The following is a 14979-nucleotide window of genomic DNA, read 5'->3' on the forward strand; positions in this document are numbered from 1 at the left end:
GCGCTCGAATCGGCCTCTGATCAGACTTGTGTGCGCTTGAAACTGCCTCTGATCAGACCGTCCCAGACCAAAGTGACCTCTGATCAGACCGTCCCAGAACAAAGTGGCCTCTGATCAGGCAAGTTCCAGACCATTGTCCAGACAAAAGTGCGCTCGAAGCCTTTTCCAGACCATGTAATTCGAGCGCACCGGGAACATGTGTGCGCTCGAAACTCGTCTGATCAGGGGTCACATCGTTCTGGCCACCTCGACCTGGGCTCTCTGGTCAGTTTGTTTAACAAAAAATCAATTGCAGCAGTCTTATCGTTTGCTGCCCGCGAGGTTGCGTTCGCTTCTCCCAAAAAATTTTCAGGCAAAAAGAGGAAACTAACAGAAACGTGATTAAGTTGTTTCGTCTCGTTGCTGTAGTCTGTCAGCTTGGAGAAGTATGCATCTGGCAACATTTGTCTGTTTCTTAGTCCATAGTGAAGGTATTTGTCAATCTGCACATCACAGCAATCATCTAAACAAACTTTGCACTATATGATCCTTCAATCTCAGACAAAAACCTTTTGTTTTTGTTTTGACTGAAACATGTACAACAAAACCATCCGGGTCGAAATCAAATGGTTAACTTATAAGAACTTGCAAGTTTCTTGCAAATTCGTACAAGGCGATCCTTTGGCTTGCAAATCTTTCTTCCAAAAACTTACAAGTTCTTACAAGTTAATCATTCGACTTAGAAGTTCTTACAAGTTTACCATTCAACTTACAAGCTCTTACAAGTTAACCATTCGACTTAAAGTTCTTAAAAGCTAACCATTCAACTTAAAAGTTCTTACAAGTTAACCATACAACTTACAAGTTCTTACAAGTTAACCATTCGACTTAAAGTTCTTACAAGCTAACAATTCAACTTAAAAGTTCTTACAAGTTAAGCATTCAACTTACAAGTTCTTACAAGTTGACCATTTAACTTATAAGCTCTTACAAGTTAACCATTCAACTTACAAGCTCTTACAAGTTAACCATTCGACTTAAAGTTCTTTCAAGTTAACCATTCAACTTAAAAGTTCTTACAAGTTAACCATTCAACTTACAAGTTCTTACAAGTTAACCATTCAACTTACAAGTTCTTACAAGTTAACCATTCAACTTAAAAGCTCTTACAAGTTAACCATTTGACTTAAAGTTCTTACAAGCTAGCCATTTGGCTTTAAAAATTGTTCCTCCATAAGTTCGTGGAATATTAGTTATTAAAAAATCAACTTTCTGCCGGTATTTAAGCAAAAAACTTTCCAAGATATGAATGTAAACTGATGTTTACAATGAAAAAAATAGATGCTGAAAACTTGCAAACTAAAATTTTAAAATTAAAAAAGTGTAAAAAAAGGGTAAATAAACTATTTGAGAAACAGTTCTGCCGTATGAAGATGACATTCAACCAAATTCAAAGAGAGTAAAAACTTATAGAAACTTTTTTTAACAAGGCAATCGGTACGAAACTTATTGAGATCTACTGTTTAGTAATCGAATCGCAAAATGAACTTTTGAGTTAATAAATTGAGAAGTGAAGTTTTGTCAACTTAAGTTGCAGTATATTTTGCTATATAATCTGAGCAACTATCCCCCACGCTGTCTACGGGAAATGACAGAATGTTAAATTCAACCAACCAATGAGAGTTGAACTCGACCGGAACAAACTGGCAAGAAACTTGCAATTTAGGCGTTCGACTTACAAGTTCTTACAAGTTGACAATTTGAGTTGCAAGATCTTACAAGTTAACCATTCGACTTGAAGTTCTCACAAGCTAACCATTCAACTTAAAAGTTCTTACAAGTTACCATTCAACTTACAAGTTCTTACAAGTTGACCATTCAACTTATAAACTCTTTCAAGTTAACCATTCAACTTACAAGTTCTTAGAAGATAACCATCTTTTGTAAGAAATTTGCAAATTCATACAACTTAACTATCTTTTGCAAGAAACTTGCAAATTCTTACCAGTTAACCATCTTTTGTAAGAATCTTGCAAGTTCCTACAAGTTCACCATTCGGTCTCGACCCGGGCAGAAATCACTTTTTTGTAACAACAGTAAAAAGGGTCGGTGTTTTTGGGTGAATTTTTGTAAGACATGCGGTGAATGAGGTGAATTTTTGTAATAAATGCGGTGATTGCGGTGAATGCGTTGAAAAAAAAATTTTCACCGCATTTCATACAATAATTCACAGCAAAATTTACCGCATTTCTTACAAAAATTCACAGCACGGACTTTTGTGGTAAATTGATGTAAGAAATGCGGTGAAAGCGGTGAACGCGGTGAAAAAAAAGTTCAACGCATTTCATCGAATTTCTTACAAAAATTCATCCTTTTGCTTTCCAATGTTTACTAAATCTGATCTAAAATCACAAGAAATATCAACAAGTACGAGACGGTTTGCGCAGTGGAATAGAAAGTTGAAGGCATGCAGGAGGTCAGAGGTGCGAACCTGTTGCAGGAAGCTTTTTTTGTAAGAATATATAGAACGCAGTGGAAATAAATAATTCACCGCCGTTCACCGCATTCACCGCAAAAAGATGTAAGAAAGACGCGGAGAAATTTTTTTTTCGAAAACTTTACAAGAAATTTACAAAAATTCACCGCCAAACTATGACCCGGGTACCGTTAAAAACATAAGAAACATAAATATTGTGTACTTTCCGCCCCTGTTTTTAAACAAACTAGTGGTGCTTTTACAATGATGATTGAATATGAATTGATGTTTTCATCTAAATCTCTCGAGATTTGGATGTTGTTTTCATTGTGCTTAAATTAGTGTTCTGAAGGTGATTATTATTATTTCTTAACCGATAAAACATACTGGGAGGAGCAGCCGAACTCTTACTCAACAGGTAAAAATCATTAGCGACTCATAACACTAGCAATCATAAGCTTAGCTTAAAAGAGGATATATTTTAGAATAAGATGTTTCCACACATATGCACTTAATGTTTTCGTGATTGTATTTGTTCTGAAGCCTTTTGAAACTAAAAATGAGTTTACAATTAGAACAATGAAGTTTTGCGAGAGTAATTTGTACTGAAAATTCAATTCGAAAAGCTGTCAAAATTGATAGGAACAAAATTTTTCTCCAAATTGTTTAATGTGTGACACATCGATAGCTTTATGCGTTTAAAATTTTTTAAAAATATCATTTGGTTACCATGCAAGCAAAAATTTACGTCTACTAAAAATTATTCATTTGTTAACGGTAAGTTTGAGTTCCTCTTACAAAAGAATGCTGACGAAAACTATTTGTTGACTCATTTTTCGATTCTCAAGAGAGATTCTCAGTTCAACGTATAAAATTTTGTTATGAAGACGATTAGCTGCTTTGTGGTATAATTACCAGAGCATAACAGAACATGATTTCTGCATATGCACATAAAATTTTGCGCAGCATCTGCCATCCTGAATCAAAGTTAAAAAAATTTATCACGCAAGAGTTAAAATTCAGTTTTGTTCGAAGCTGCTCGTTTAGTAGTCCTTAATAAAACGTCTATAATTTGCTGCTGCTTCTATTTTTATCTGATCTTGTTTCCAATTCTAGAGCGATTATCAGATCTTTTAAATGAAATCGTCTGGGTTCTTGTATGGTTGGTAAAATTAAACTCTTGTTCCCATTTCACTTCGCGAAAAAGTTGCCATAATAGTTGATCATCGGCCACTAATATCTGATTTTTTTTTCAAAAAAAGTTGGTTGTAATTATATGATTGTTATAAGTTTGATCAAAGGGTGAAGTTTTTCTTTGAAAGGTTTTCTTTGATAAACATTACGACGCTGAAGTATGCCCCAAAATATCTGCCTTAGTAAAATTGGCTCGAAAATTAAATACATACAATGAACGAAATTAGGAGACATCCTTTGGATCTTACTTTTCGCAAAAGGGGTTCCGCCAATTTTGCGAAATAAAGGAACATTCGGTGCGAAAAGTAGGTTACAAATCTTGTAGCACGTTTCCGCTCAATTTAGTAATCTATTATTCGCGCGCATTTTGAGCATGCAATAAGCACTTTAATAAAGATTAAATTGAAGTTTTCAAAAATTTAAGTTGCTTTAAAAACATGCAACCACAAAAACTGATTTTCCCCAAAAAAATCCCTCGCACATCAAATGCTTTTGTATATCAATATGGGACTGGCCGATTTTAATAAGTAGTAATAAATAGTACCTATAAGTAGTAAAAAGTAGTAATAAAGTACTATAAGTAGTAAGTAATAAATTAGTATAAAAATACTGTAAGTAGTAATAAGTTAGGCTTAATTAATTAATTAGTGATTAAGTAAGGCTTCATTGCGGATTATATGCGAAATCGAGCTGCATCGAACCGATACATAAGTGATACAGCGAAATCGATACATAAATGGAGCAGATGCGTGATACAAGCCGTGCAAAAAATAGGTTAAAAAATTTGTACTTGTATTTCGCGGCTAGGATTAGGACACTTTTGCAAATATGGGATTCTAATTTCCCTTCCATTTTGCCAGTTTCTGCTAAAATAGCTATTTTCCGCAATATTGTTCCACTTTCAATGTATTAACATAGTAAAAACGAACATGAGATACACGCATCGGGCATATCTGCCCGTGACGATTTGGTATACCTCTGCGTCGTAATGAAAATACCTTTGACAAACTTGAACAGTTAATGCAGAAAAAAATTGCTCTATTTGTTATTAATCACCTTTGAACGACCAGCATTATAGAATTAAACCTATATTCGAAGAAAAAAGCTCTGACTAACAAATCAATTAAAAGCGCTGAGAAGTAGTAAGTGTAGTTCACCCCTACAAAGTATTATGATGCAAAAGTGGAAACGAATCTTAGAAGTGAATAAAACCGGGACAACTCCGGGCGATCATTTTTTTCAGATTTTATAACATAAACATTTTTAAAGCAGTTTTATAAGAAATTACAAGATCAGCAGTCCGTCTTGCCCGGAGAGTTTAATACTTAACAGTTTATATCCAATTTTATAGTTTAACCAAATTCTTTTGAAAATTTTGTTCTTTTTCGCAGGTTTTGCACCAAAACTGAAGATATCGAGTTGCTAGTTAAACCATATAATCAATTGCTCGAGTTGGCTCTGCTTTAAAATAGCCAACTCCAGCTTATACTGGAACTAAAACCTATAACCAGACTCCTCAGGAACGTTGTATTACCATACTGCTGGTTTTGAATTTTTAGGAGGTAAAAGTTTTGGTGTAAACTAATGTGGTATAAAGGATAAAAACACAGTTGATAAGATTATTGGTTTGTACCATACTCGAAAATGAATAATTATCTTGTAGAAAAATGGCAGATTCTGGCAGATTCTTTTAAGAGGATGCATCATATGACAGAAGATAATGTTATTCCTTCAAGATACCTTTTTTTCTGCCAGAATCTTACAAGGTAACTAATTTTTGCAAGATTTTCAAAAGCTTACAGTTTTTCAGTCAGATTCATATAAGATAAAAGATTGTCCAGCAAAATTTTCAAAGCGTGTTCTTCTGTTAGATTTTGTTTTGCAATCTTTTTGTCCCAGTTAAAAACATTTCTCGCCAAAATCAAATAGTGTATCTCTTCATATTTCAAAAAAATGCAACAAGGAAAAATGCTCCTGGTAATAAACTATTTGTAGTTTACAAGGCACGATAATTATCTTATGTATTCTATCCGCAATATAATCATTAAAAAATTAGGAAAGCTATACTGGTAAACCATAATATTAAGCAATTTTTTTATTAAGTATTTTTAATTTTCTATTTTTAGGATCTTTTTAATCATTAAGGCAACTGCGCTGGATATTATTTTCTGAGAAACTAAATTGAGCATATTAGATATCATCAACCAATCGAATTGCAGCTCAGCTGGTACGAACTCTATAAATTTTATCAAAATGTTGATAGATAATCATTTTTCTGCCAGAATCTTTCAAGATTCTTCCGGTATGCTCTGCCAGATAATCCTTTTTTCTAGCCAATTCTGCAAGATAAACAGTTTTATGGCAGGATATTGCAAGATAATCATCATGTTTCTGTCATATCTTGGAAGATAATCATTTATCTGTCAGAATCTGGCGGACTCCTCTAAGATAACCACCATATCTCAACCAGGGACTTACATGGGCCAATTTCGTCAATGTAATTGATGCGTCGCCATTCGTGTCGTATCAGTACCTCAAACCAGGCGCTGCAAGCGACCTTGTCAACTGTGGCTCCACTGGTTGCTGCAACTTCATCGGGGAGATCAGGAGTTTCGTAAGAGGCCAGGCAGTAGTAGGCACTTCAACAAAACTAGATTCAAAATCATGACGTCAAACAGCCGCCAGGGTTGAAGTTTTGCAGAGAAATAATGTAAGACCTGCAGTGGTTTTCAGCCGCCAACTGTCTGAAGATTTGCAGTTTGGTAGGGGTTAAAATATTAATTTTCACCGTTTTTCACCGTGTATATTTCTATCATTCACAGCAATCACCGTATTTCTTACATTTTTAAAGCAGTTTTTAGCATCGACATTGCGATAATTCAAAAATGCGTCAATCTGAAGTTATGAAAAAAACTCGCGGCTCATTGTTTGTTCAAGAACTCATCATTGGAAAACAAATAAATTATAGTTCGTACTTTTTTTTATTATAAATTCAGTTTAATTATAGTTCATTTTAGAATTTTAGTTAACGCTCATAATTTATTATGATAAATTATATTTAACAAACTATCCCGAATGATTCACTCCGTGACAACTGAAAAAATTTTGTGTGTATTTATATTTGCTGATGATATGGTACCGAAAAAACATACAAGAGCTTATTCAGTACTGCATTTCGTAATTACTAGTCGAAATGAGAAAAAATAATTTGTGAAAAAAAAGGTATTCACACAAAAGTTGTCAGAAATGCAATGGTCCGGAGTCAACAATGAAATCAAATCACCGTTACAATTAACTATCAGCAAGAAATTTCTGGTAGCCCACAAAGTTTCGACACATCCCATCCAACAAATCAAAACAGACATTAAGCGCTTGAATATGAAAGGAGATTATTATTTCAAGTCGACATCGGTTCAAGCAGAGCTTTACAAGTTGTATTGAAGAAAGTTTTGTTTTAATTTTTACCAAAAATTTTCAAGTTTTCTCAGAATTATAGGTCTAGCAGGAATTAAAAGCTAAACTTATCATTCAAAGTTATGGCAGGCACACAAAATTCTCAAATTAGGAAAATTTTGTTGAAAATCTAAAAATGCTCTTTTAAAACACGAAACATAAAAAAATGTTGCCCCTGAGGACCGTTATCTTTCAGCTTTCTTTTTTGAGGTTTAGAAACATAAAAATATCATAAGTAAAAACAAAATTTGAAAAAAAAACAAATGAGACAACTTCATGAGGAAATATTTCTACAAATGTGCTTTTTTTATTTCAACAATTGACATTATAGTCTGAAAAAACAGTTAAAAGTCAGGAATTAAGAAACGAAAGAAGAATCAAGAAAACTTTTTACTATTTGCGAGATTTTTTCTTAAATCTATCATAATGTGTTTCTATCTCGACTTCTGCAACAGAAAAAAATTGATTTTATCTGATTTTTATGGAGCAAAACTAATGCATAGATCTTCTTTATTTTGAAAAATGAATTTGAGGCGATGAAAAAACCGAGAAAAAATCTTCAACTTCTGAGAGAGATATCAAAAACTTCAATATCAATTTACAGAATTGAGTAATATTATGGCAGTATTTTACTTGTTACAGTTGAAATATTTTCCAAAAAACAATGATGAAAATCTCTAATTTCAAAAATTGCAGATCAAATTTCAAGATTCTTATATTGGAGACAAACCGAACGATAATTTTTTTTGAAATTAACTTCACTCTGTCTTTGTGTACCACAATTCCATTTGAATTAACAAAAATTCCAAAGAGATTAGGAAAAGCAATAGTATGGTATTCTTAGTTAAGGCATCTATCTGTTTATTTTCAATATCACTTGTTTTTCATAGTTGGCCCAGAAAACCGAAAAAACCATCGATGCTGGCATCGTACATTTGATCTTTTGATAGAAGTAACTTCACAGAAAAACTATCGGCGCAAAAGCTTTCAATTATAAAGTTTGTATCTATAATATAACATATTCTCAGTGTCCAAAAAAGAATACTCAATTTCTCAATTTAATCATTTTTTTGTAAATCTTTTGTTTGCGTTATTGCTTTGTTGTTGCGATTGACAGAAAAAAATGCAAAGCGCAAACCAAAAAATTTGTTTAATAAATTATCAAAAAATTTTATTTTTTATTTGAATTAACAATCGATGTTTTTTCCCAATTAACCAACAGCGTTTTTTGTGAAAACTATTGGTATGTATGGTTTTTTGCAATGTATATAAAAAATTTTCAAACGAAAAACTGAAACATCAATTGGTGAAAAATTATGATAATATTATATTTGTTCTCATTTGATTTTGAACTTCTATCATTCACAGCAATCACCGTTTTTCTTATATTTTTAAAGCAATTTTTAGCATCGAAATTGCGATAATTCAAAAATGCGTCAATCTGAAGTTATGAAAAAACTAGCGGCTCATTGTTAGTTCAAGAACTCATCACTGGAAAAGAAATAAATTATAGTTCGTACTTTTTTATTATAAATTCAGTTTAATTATAGTTCATTTTAGAATTTTAGTTAACGCTCATAATTTATTATGATAAATTATATTTAAAAAACTATTCAGAATGATTCAAACCCTGACAACTGAATTTTGTGGTTATTTATATTTGCTGATGATATGGTACCGAAAAAACATACACAAGAGCTTATTCAGTACTGCATTTCGTAATTACTAGTCGAAATGAGCAAAAATAGTTTGTGAAAAAAAGGTATATACACCAAAGTTGTCAGAAAAGCAATAGTCCGGAGTCAACAATGAAATCAAATCACCATTATAATTAACTATCAGTAAGAAATTTCTGGTAGCCCACAAAGTTTCGACACATCCCATCCAACAAATCAAAACAGACTTTAAGCGCTTGAATATGAAAGGAGATTATTATTTCAAGTCGACATCGGTTCAAGCAGAGCTTTACAAGTTGTATTGAAGAAAGTTTTGTTTTAGTTTTTACCAAAAATTTTCAAGTTTTCTCAGAATTATAGGTCTAGCAGGAAATAAAAGCTAAACTTATCATTCAAAGTTATGGCAACCACACAAAATTCTCAAATTAGGAAAAATTCGTTGAAAATCTAAAAATGCTCTTTTAAAAAACGAAACATAAAAAACTGTTGCCCCTGAGGACCGTTATCTTTCAGCTTTCTTTTTTGAGATTTAGAAACATAAAAATATCATAAGTAAAAACAAAATTTGAAAAAATACAAATGAGACAACTTATTGATGAAAATTTTCTACTTATGTGCTTTTTTATTTCAACATTTGGCAATGGATTCTGAAAAGACAGTGAAAAGTCAGGAATTAAGAAACGAAAGAAGAATCAAGAAAAGCTTTTACTATTTGCAAGATTTTTTCTTCAATCTATCATAATGTGTTACTATCTCGACTTCTGCAACAGAAAAAAAATTGAATTTATTTGCTTTTTATGGAGCAAAACAAATGCATAGATCTTCTTTATTTTGAAAAATGAATTTGAGGCAATGAAAAAACCGAGAAAAAATCTTCAACTTCTGAGAGATATCAAAACCTTCAATATCAATTTACAGACTTGAGTAATATTATGGCAAAATTTTACTTGTAACAGTTGTAATATTTTCCAAAAACAATCATGGAAATCTCTAATTTCAAAAATTGCGGATCAAATATCAAGGTTATTATATTGGAGACAATTCTAACGATAATTTTTTTTGAAATTAACTTCACTCTGTCTTTGGGTACTACAATTCCATTTGAATTAACAAAAATTCTAAAGAGATTATGAAAAGCACTAGTATGTTGTTCTCTTAGTTAAGGCATCTATCTGTTTATTTTCAATATCACTTGTTTTTCACAGTTTTCCCAGAAAACCGAAAACACCAATGATGCTGGCATCGTATATTTGATCTTTTGATAGGAGAAACTTCACAGAAAAATTATCGGCGCAAAGGCTTTCAATTATAAAGTTTGTATCTATAATACAACATATTCTCAGTGTCGAAAAAAGGATACTCAATTTCTCAATTTAATCATTTTTCTTCAAAACTTTTGTTTGCGTTATTGCTTTGTTGTTGCGATTGACAGAAAAAAATGCAAAGCGCAAACCAAAAAAGGTTGTTTAATAAATTATCAAAAAAATTTTTTTTATTTGAAGTAACAATCGATGTTTTTTCCCAATTAACCAACAGCGTTTTTTGTGAAAACTATTGGTATGTATGGTTTTTTGCAATGTATATAAAAAATTTTCAAACGAAAAACTGAAACATCAATTGGTGAAAAATTATGATAATATTATATTTGTTCTCATTTGATTTTGAACTTCTATCATTCACAGCAATCACCGTATTTCTTATATTTTTAAAGCAATTTTTAGCATCGAAATTGCGATAATTCAAAAATGCGTCAATCTGAAGTTATGAAAAAACTAGCGGCTCATTGTTAGTTCAAGAACTCATCATTGGAAAAGAAATAAATTATAGTTCGTACTTTTTTATTATAAATTCAGTTTAATTATAGTTCATTTTAGAATTTTAGTTAACGCTCATAATTTATTATGATAAATTATATTTAAAAAACTATTCAGAATGATTCACACCCTGACAACTGAGTTTTGTGGGTATTTATATTTGCTGATGATATGGTACCGAAAAAACATACACAAGAGCTTATTCAGTACTGCATTTCGTAATTACTAGTCGAAATGAGCAAAAATAGTTTGTGAAAAAAAGGTATATACACCAAAGTTGTCAGAAAAGCAATAGTCCGGAGTCAACAATGAAATCAAATCACCATTATAATTAACTATCAGTAAGAAATTTCTGGTAGCCCACAAAGTTTCGACACATCCCATCCAACAAATCAAAACAGACTTTAAGCGCTTGAATATGAAAGGAGATTATTATTTAAGTCGACATCGGTTCAAGCAGAGCTTTACAAGTTGTATTGAAGAAAGTTTTGTTTTAGTTTTTACCAAAAATTTTCAAGTTTTCTCAGAATTATAGGTCTAGCAGGAAATAAAAGCTAAACTTATCATTCAAAGTTATGGCAACCACACAAAATTCTCAAATTAGGAAAAATTCGTTGAAAATCTAAAAATGCTCTTTTAAAAAACGAAACATAAAAAACTGTTGCCCCTGAGGACCGTTATCTTTCAGCTTTCTTTTTTGAGATTTAGAAACATAAAAATATCATAAGTAAAAACAAAATTTGAAAAAATACAAATGAGACAACTTATTGATGAAAATTTTCTACTTATGTGCTTTTTTATTTCAACATTTGGCAATGGATTCTGAAAAGACAGTGAAAAGTCAGGAATTAAGAAACGAAAGAAGAATCAAAAAAAGCTTTTACTATTTGCGAGATTTTTTCTTCAATCTATCATAATGTGTTACTATCTCGACTTCTGCAACAGAAAAAAAATTGAATTTATTTGCTTTTTATGGAGCAAAACAAATGCATAGATCTTCTTTATTTTGAAAAATGAATTTGAGGCGATGAAAAAACCGAGAAAAAATCTTCAACTTCTGAGAGATATCAAAACCTTCAATATCAATTTACAGACTTGAGTAATATTATGGCAAAATTTTACTTGTAACAGTTGTAATATTTTCCAAAAACAATCATGGAAATCTCTAATTTCAAAAATTGCGGATCAAATTTCAAGGTTATTATATTGGAGACAATTCTAACGATAAATTTTTTTGAAATTAACTTCACTCTGTCTTTGGGTACTACAATTCCATTTGAATTAACAAAAATTCTAAAGAGATTATGAAAAGCACTAGTATGTTGTTCTCTTAGTTAAGGCATCTATCTGTTTATTTTCAATATCACTTGTTTTTCATAGTTGGCCCAGAAAACCGAAAACACCAATGATGCTGGCATCGTACATTTGATCTTTTGATAGGAGAAACTTCACAGAAAAATTATCGGCGCAAAGGCTTTCAATTATAAAGTTTGTATCTATAATACAACATATTCTCAGTGTCGAAAAAAGAATACTCAATTTCTCAATTTAATCATTTTTCTTTAAAACTTTTGTTTGCGTTATTGCTTTGTTGTTGCGATTGACAGAAAAAAATGCAAAGCGCAAACCAAAAAAAGTTGTTTAATAAATTATCAAAAAAATTTTTTTTTATTTGAAGTAACAATCGATGTTTTTGTCCCAATTAATCAACAGCGTTTTTTGTGAAAACTATTGGTATGTATGGTTTTTTGCAAAGTACACAAAACCTTTTCAAACGAAAAATTGGAACATGAATTGGTGAAAAATTATGATATTTTTGTTTTTGTTCTCATTTGATTTTGAATATCGTTTTTCGCCCAGTGGAAATAATAGTGTCAAATGTGAAACAAAAAATTGATGGGCGGTGATTCAGACCTTTAACAGTGGCAATAACATTCAAAAATTCTGCTCAAAAAAGGCAGAATTAAATTTCCATTGAATAAAGCGTACAAGAAAGTCAGTGATTGAGTTACATTCTTTTTTTTCTCTATATTCATTAAAACTAAAATAGTTGAACAAAAAATCCACACTTTTTGAGTTAATTCTTTGCATATTCAAGGTGCATCAAGCTTTGATTCACAGAAAAACTAAAAGTGCTGTTTTGCGTATGTTGCCAAAATTTTCACGTTCCCGGGTCGAGGTTTTGACAAAAAATAATGTAAGATTAGCGGTGAATAGCGGTGAAAAAAAACTTTTTTCACCGCAAAGCGCCCGCATTTTTAGCGTTGAATGCGCTGAAAGCGGTGATTTTTTGTAAGAATAGCGTTGAATTTTGCGGTGAAAATTTTTTTTTCACCGCATTCACCGGAATTCTTACAAAAAAGAAACTGATTTGGGTTCAAACCTCTACCTCATGCGTGTGACCAACTTCGTAATCCACTGCGTCATCTGTCACGTACTTCAATGATATTTCCTGTGAATATAAGATAAGCGTTGAAATTAGAGCGGTAAATTTTTGTAAGATTTGCAATTTTAGCGGTGAAAAATTTTTTTTCACCGCATTCTGCTGGTAGCGGTGAAAATTTTTTTTCACCGCATTCTGGTGGTAGCGGTGAAAATTTTTTTTTCACCGCATTCTGGTGGTAGCGGTGAAAAATTTTTTTTCACCGCATCCTGCTTGTAGCGGTGAAAAATTTTCTTTCACCGCTTAAGCGCTGAAAAAAAAATTTTTCACCGCTTAAAAGTTTTTTTTCACCGCATTCATCGCATTGAACGCAAATCTTACACTTTTACTCAAATTCACCGCAAATCTTACATCTTTTAGCGATTTTTAGCGGTGACACCTCGACCCGGGTTTGTTTAGATAAAGAGTGAGATAAGAACTTTATAAAGGAAAATATTTCATTAAAAAAATTTATAGTCTGCTAAAAAAGTCATGCAAACCATAAGTGGCCTAACATGGTTAAGATTAGTTCAAGACCTACCCGGGTCGAGAAAAAAATGCAAAAATATGTAAGATAAGCGGTGAAAAGTTAGTTTTTTCACCGCAAATTTCGTACATAATTTTGCGGTGAAATGCGGTTAATGCGGTGAAATTATGTAAGTTCACCGCTAGACGAAGCGGTGATCTTACAAAAATTCACCACAATTCACCGCTAAAATATGTAATTTCACCGCCCTTACGAGGCGCCGAACCTCTCACCTCCTGCATGTCATCCACTTCTTCTTCCACTGAGCCATCTCTCCCTAAATTCTATTATTTTTTGTTTGAATATAAATCGAATTCACTCTACTTTCTGCAAACATGCGCGGTGAATTTTTGTAAGATTTGCAGTTTTTAGCGGTGAAATTACATATTTTAGCGGTGAAATGTGGTCAATTTTTGTAAGTTCACCGCTTACTCTAGTGGTGAAATTACATAAATTCACCGCTTAGAAAAAGTGTCAAAAAGATGTAAGATTAAGGGGTAGTTTTAGTCGGATGGCAAATCTAACAATTCCTCCCACACTCACCATTAATTTCACCGCATTCTTTGCTGATCTCAAACATCTTGAACATTTTTTTCTAAGCGTTGAATTTATGCAAGTTCACCACTAAGTTGAGCGGTGACTTTATGTAATTTCACCGCATTCACCGCTTATCTTACAAAATTTGGACACTTTTTCGAAGCAGTGAATTTATGTAATTCCACCGCTAAATTCAGCGGTTAAATTATGCAATTTCAGCGCTACCAGGCGATAAAGTATTTTTTCACCGCATTCACCGCCTGATTTATGTAATTTCACCGCATTCACCGCTTATCTTACAAAACTTTCCGCATTAACCGCTTATCTTACATAATTTTGCGTTGAATGGCGGTGACACCTCGACCCGGGTAGTATGACTACTATAAGAATATTGTATGGTTATCAACCCGGGTATATTGATACCTGTATTTGCGACACTTGCTGCTATGTTCTTCAAAGCTGTTTGAAATGTAGAATACCAAAGATTCCCAGTCATCGCTTGGAGCATTCCGTACATGCGTTCCGTCAAAGCTCATTTTACCGTCAATTGTTTCCCAAAATTCGATACGCGTAGCCAGTGCCGGTAAGACTAAAAGTAGAAAATTAGCCCTGTTCCAAAATAATACAAAAAAAGCCGAGAAACAGAGAAAAGTTTGTAGAAGTGACTCCAAATTTTTTGAAAAAATAAGAACAAAAAGACAGAAAACGGTTACGAAAAGCAGGTACAACTGAAAAGCTATTTATTCCTAAAGCTCAACGTGAATTCCAGTGACAGTAAAAAATCGGGGAAAATATCCGAAGAATCAAACAGTATATATCAATAATTTGTTCAATTTTCTCACTAACTCACTTCAGCGCTTCAATCAAATTAAACTCTGGGAATAAAACTCTGCTAATCCCGG

General features: G+C 32.3%; 1 protein-coding gene across 1 annotated transcript; it reads right to left on the reverse strand.

Annotated features, from left to right (window-relative positions):
* Positions 1–371: 371 nt before the first annotated feature.
* LOC142355779 (uncharacterized) lies at positions 372–14666 on the reverse strand (the record flags this gene model as incomplete). The annotated part of the gene is made up of 3 exons (XM_075407837.1): positions 14501–14666; positions 6128–6288; positions 372–502 (listed from the first exon to the last, which is right to left on the reverse strand). Coding segments are annotated over exons 1-3 (405 nt in total), but the record flags the coding sequence as incomplete, so codon positions are not given.
* Between the last annotated feature and the right edge of the window lie 313 nt (positions 14667–14979).

Source organism: Convolutriloba macropyga, unplaced genomic scaffold (assembly GCF_964194025.1).
Source record: "Convolutriloba macropyga unplaced genomic scaffold, txConMacr16.3 SCAFFOLD_2511, whole genome shotgun sequence".
Lineage (NCBI taxonomy): Eukaryota > Metazoa > Xenacoelomorpha > Acoela > Convolutidae > Convolutriloba > Convolutriloba macropyga.